General features: G+C 46.1%; 1 protein-coding gene across 1 annotated transcript in view; it reads left to right on the forward strand.

Moving 5' to 3' along the window:
• HECW2 (HECT, C2 and WW domain containing E3 ubiquitin protein ligase 2) overlaps positions 1–4,716 on the forward strand; it is a 220,675-nt gene that overhangs the window by 168,717 nt on the left and 47,242 nt on the right. The window contains exon 14 of the mRNA XM_018562010.1: positions 678–802. Within this exon, the coding sequence (XP_018417512.1) occupies positions 678–802 (125 nt within the window). The remainder of the gene's footprint in view (positions 1–677; positions 803–4,716) is intronic.

Genomic DNA, 4,716 nt, shown 5'->3' on the forward strand with positions numbered 1-4,716 from the left:
CCCCCCCCCACAGAGGTGTGAGTGAGAGAGAGTGGGGGGGGGGGGGGGGCGGATACAAGACCAGTCACCCTGCACAAGGAGAGAGAGCAGGAGTGCCTGGTCTGTATTAGAGAATGCTCCTACGGAGTGGTGAAGTTTCACACTGGATTATACATAAACCACACCAAGATTCCGGTAAGAATTCAGAAGTCTCTTGTGGCAATATTTAGACAATCTTTGCTTATGCGGGTGTTCAGCTTTAAATGAATACATAACTGGTTTAAACAGGGATATTTTATATCTGCCTTAACATCTGCTTTAAAAAAATCGACAGGTTCCCTTAACCAGGTACCCTTTGCCAGCTACACATACTAGGAAGACTTGGAGCTTAAACAGGGCTACAAGTTCTCTCTTTTTCCCCCATGTGATAGCTTGTTGCCTGACTACCAGTACTATCAAATGGGTGCAAGGAGGAGTAAGTCACTCCCTATACCCAGAAGTACTGGATATTCCTCTTCTTGCCATGAATCTAGTGGTGGGAGAGTGATGGTCATTAACTGAGCCTGTTGCTTTGCCCTGTTGGGGCAAAGCTCAGGTCCACTTTGATAAAGATGATGGAAAACAATTTGGAAGTTGTAAAAAAGGAGACTTTAACATCTTTTAATTTTACTGACTTGATGGTGATGGTTTGATTTTAGACTTCCGTAGAGAGAACGCACTTCCTCATTCTACCTCAAGGTCGAGGCTCAGTCTGCTTCTTCACTCTCCCCCGGTGAAATTCCTCACTAGTCCTGAGTTCTTCACAGTTTTGCATTCAAACCCTGTAAGTAGTTAACTGTTTGTAAATAAATGTATTATGAGCATTGTATTCATCCAGCAAGCATTCCAGTAACTTAGTAGTGGTTTCCTGAGAATGTGATATACATAAACCAAGATTTCTTACATGCCATGCATTCCTTACTATGCTGTTTATAATTAAAATGTATATAGACCCTGGTCTGTTAAACATACCACTAAAAGTGTTTTTAAATCTGTTCAATACCTATTGATCTTGTCAAAAATTCAAAGCTGTTCTGTGTTCCATCTGCACTTCTAGTGCCCTCCAAGTTCTTAACTAGGGTCCACAGATCAATTCATGGTTATGCTGTGGAGATGAGAACGAAGGGATGTGATTCAGTAGTTTAGCAACAGGAACTGGACAGAGCTGGCACCACTCAGTCCACAAAATGCTATGTGGTGCTGAGCGCATTACTGGCAGATCAACAGATATTTTCCATACTTGCAGGGTCCTTATAGGGATAAAACGGAAATGTGCATGTATTGCAGAGATGTAATGCATATTTTTTCTTTTTCTTTTGCCCTGACATACACTTTAAAGAAGGGGTCTCATTTTTATTTTACATAGCTCAGTCACCTAAATCAGTGTTCCCCAACCTCCGGTCCGCGTACCGGTACCGGTCCACGGATCAAATGGTACCGGGCCGCACAGTCTCAGTGCGGTCCGGTCCTGCAATATGGGGCAGTGCAGGGTCCCGGTGTTCGAACACCGGGGCCCCGCACTGCCGACGGGCTTCACAGTGAGGGGGCGGGTCCTGTGACTCACCTCCCCTCCCGGCCGCGTCCATAGTAACAGGAGGCGGGAGGGGAGGTGAGTCACAGGAGACGTGTGTGTGTGTCACACGCCCCGTCCCGCCCCCTGCAGTGCACACATCGACATGGCTGCTATCCTGGAACGGTGAGTCCGAGCGGGGGGAGGGGATCTCATACTTCATATATTTAGACATGTGGATTATAATGGGGAATATTACACCACTGTAATGTTCCCTATTATAATCTATTTCTCTGTTGTGTACTGCTATTTCATGTAATTAGACATGTGGATTATAATGGGGAATATTACACTGTAATGTTCCCTATTATAATCTATTTCTCTGATTAAATGATTACAGACAGTCCTCCGTTCTATCACAGTTTGAGACTACGTTAGAATGTGTGACCAGTGATGTGGTCACACATTTTAACGTAATCTCGCCCAGTTTTTCGGTGGTGGAATAGGTGAAGAATTCCAATGCTTTCATTTTTTGGTGTAACTGTATTTTATTTTGAAGGCATGTTTAAATACAATTAAATTACAATTATTAAATCAAAACAATCTAAAATATAAACAATCAACGTCCCCCCCTCAGCGGGCCACGGTAAAATTATCAAACGTTGACCAGTCCGCGGCGATAAAAAGGTTGGGGAGCACTGACCTAAATCACACAGTGTATGTATGTATCCCATGCTTCTGTGTAGAGTAGAAAAAAGTTAGACTTAGACTATTCACTCTTCTCCATTCCTGACCATGATCTGCAAAGGAGACAGATTCTTGATTGACAGCTCTTATCTTACTATCTCTGCACTTTCCAGAAGCATGGAGGTCACAGGATTGCAGAGGAAGGGGGCACACTCTCACAGAATTTAGCACAGGCGCTAGAACTGGAAGAGGAGCCTTGTTTTGTGTTGGGAAAGTGCAAAGGCAGTGAGATAGGAGCTCTCAATCAAGAGTCTCCTTTGCTGACTGTGGTTGGGAATGAAGATGAGAGAACTGTCAAAGTCTGTATCTCAGTATCTCAACATACACCGTGGGACAGGGCCGTAGATAATTGTTTTTCCTGGGGGGGGGGGGGGGACTACGAATTCATACAAACCACTTATTATACACTTATTGGGATTTTTTTTTACCAAAAACATTCAGCAGAATAAATTCTGGCCTAACTTTAGGAAGAAATTTGATTTGATTTGATATTTTGTATAACAAAAAGTAGAAAATATTTTTTCCCCACAATTTTTTCATATAAATGAAAAAATGAAATGAAAAAAAACTAGCGGCAATCAAATAGCACCAAAAGAAAGCTCTATTTGTGTAAAAAATTAGACGCCCGGGGGAAAGTCTTTTATTAGCTCCACCACAAATCAATCCATAGTTCAATGCTCTAGACAAACTGTTCCCTTGCCTATGTTTTCCCTTCCTGATCCACCTTCAAATTCCCTCATTCTCCAGTGCTGCTTTGGTAATTTAGGAGCCACTTCTGGGCTTGCTTCAATTTTTCTAATCTGTCATAGAGGAGAGACTTAAGTGATTTCAAGCCTACACTCTATGGTGCTTCAGGAGGGGTGCTGCCGCGCCAAAAGAAGGGAGCACAGAAGTGGGTCTAAATCCACTGACATCCACATGGAGGCCCACCACATAGCAATACATTATACAGCAATGCAGAATACCACCAGCTATAGAGGACTATAAATCCCAGGAATACATTATATAGCAATGCAGAATAATATGAAGCTACATACTCTGTGTTGCTCCAGGGTGGTGGCCTGATGTCTCCAGGGTCTCAGGATGGCTGTGTGGAGTCTCAGGATGGCTGTGTGGAGTCTCAGGATGGCTGTGTGGAGTCTCAGAATGGCTGTGTGGAGTCTCAGGTATGCTGTGCGGGGTCTCAGGTGGGCTGTGCGAGGTCTCACGTGGGCTGTGCGGGGTCTCAGGTGGGCTGAGCGGGGTCTCAGGTAGCCTGGTGGGCTGTGCAGAGTTTCAGGTGGGCTGGAGGGGTCTTAGGTAGCCTGTGGGAATCTCAGGTGGGCTGTGCGGAGTCTCAGGTTGGGCTCTGCGGATTATTATTATTAATAATGTTTTTGTATTATTTTTTTTACTTTTTATCAGTTTTTTTTTTTTCCATTTTAATTTCTTTTATTTTTTACTTTTTTTCCACTTAACTTTATTGCTATCACACAGGAGTTAACAAGTTCCTGTGTGATAGCATTCGGAGGTGACAGGTTCTCTTTATGAGCCTGCCCTCCAGTACAGACTGTGGACACTGGACTTAGAACGCACTGGACTTAGGATGCACTGGACATAGGAACGCAATTGACATTTGACATAGGAACGCAATTGACACTTGACATAGGCCCGGTGCAGGCCTACGCGATCCGGGAACGCGTGGTCCTGCACAATGCAGGCAGCGATTGCCGTGCGGCCCCATTGATTTCAATGGGGTGACATCCGCGTGGCAAACGCAGAAAAAATGTACACGACGCGCTGCTGTTTTAGCCGGGATCATGTTTGGAAGCACGGGCGGAATCGCGGCGGGAAACCGTGCAATCCGCCTGGCATGACTGGGGTGCCATTAGAAAATAATGGCACCCACAGCATGATCAGTGCACACCTAGGCGACTCCTGACCGCCCGGAATCGTGCACGATTGCCGTGCGGTGATGTGTCGTCTGGGTGTGCACAGGCCCTTAGGAACGCACTAGACTCGGGACATAGGAAAGCACTAGACTCTGGACTTTGCAACACAGTGGACTTAAGACTAAAAACAGAAGTATACTCACTACTCACAGATAATACAAAGCCCCCCTCCCCAACCCCTGCTACCTGATTGCCTGCTCTGTCTCCATGCATCCTTCTGATCCTGGTGAGACACCCTGCCTCCTGCAGAGCCCGCACTGAGGCTTGTACAGATCATCCAGGGCCAGGCAGGCATATGTACGTCTGAAGGGATGCCGGAGATGTCCATGCCCTGATTCAGCTCTCCTCAGTGGTCACCGATGTTTTATCAAACAGGACATCCCCGGCATCCCTTCAGACAGCCATGCCCGTCTGTGGATGTTCTTAATTCGGGCGCTCTGTAGCACGCGTCCCCCTCTTGCTACACCACTGCCAGGACCCTCTGGAGGGGGGGGACCCCCCCCCCCCCCC

This window comes from Nanorana parkeri, unplaced genomic scaffold, assembly GCF_000935625.1.
Source record: "Nanorana parkeri isolate BGI_ZX_2015 unplaced genomic scaffold, ASM93562v1 scaffold555, whole genome shotgun sequence".
Lineage (NCBI taxonomy): Eukaryota > Metazoa > Chordata > Amphibia > Anura > Dicroglossidae > Nanorana > Nanorana parkeri.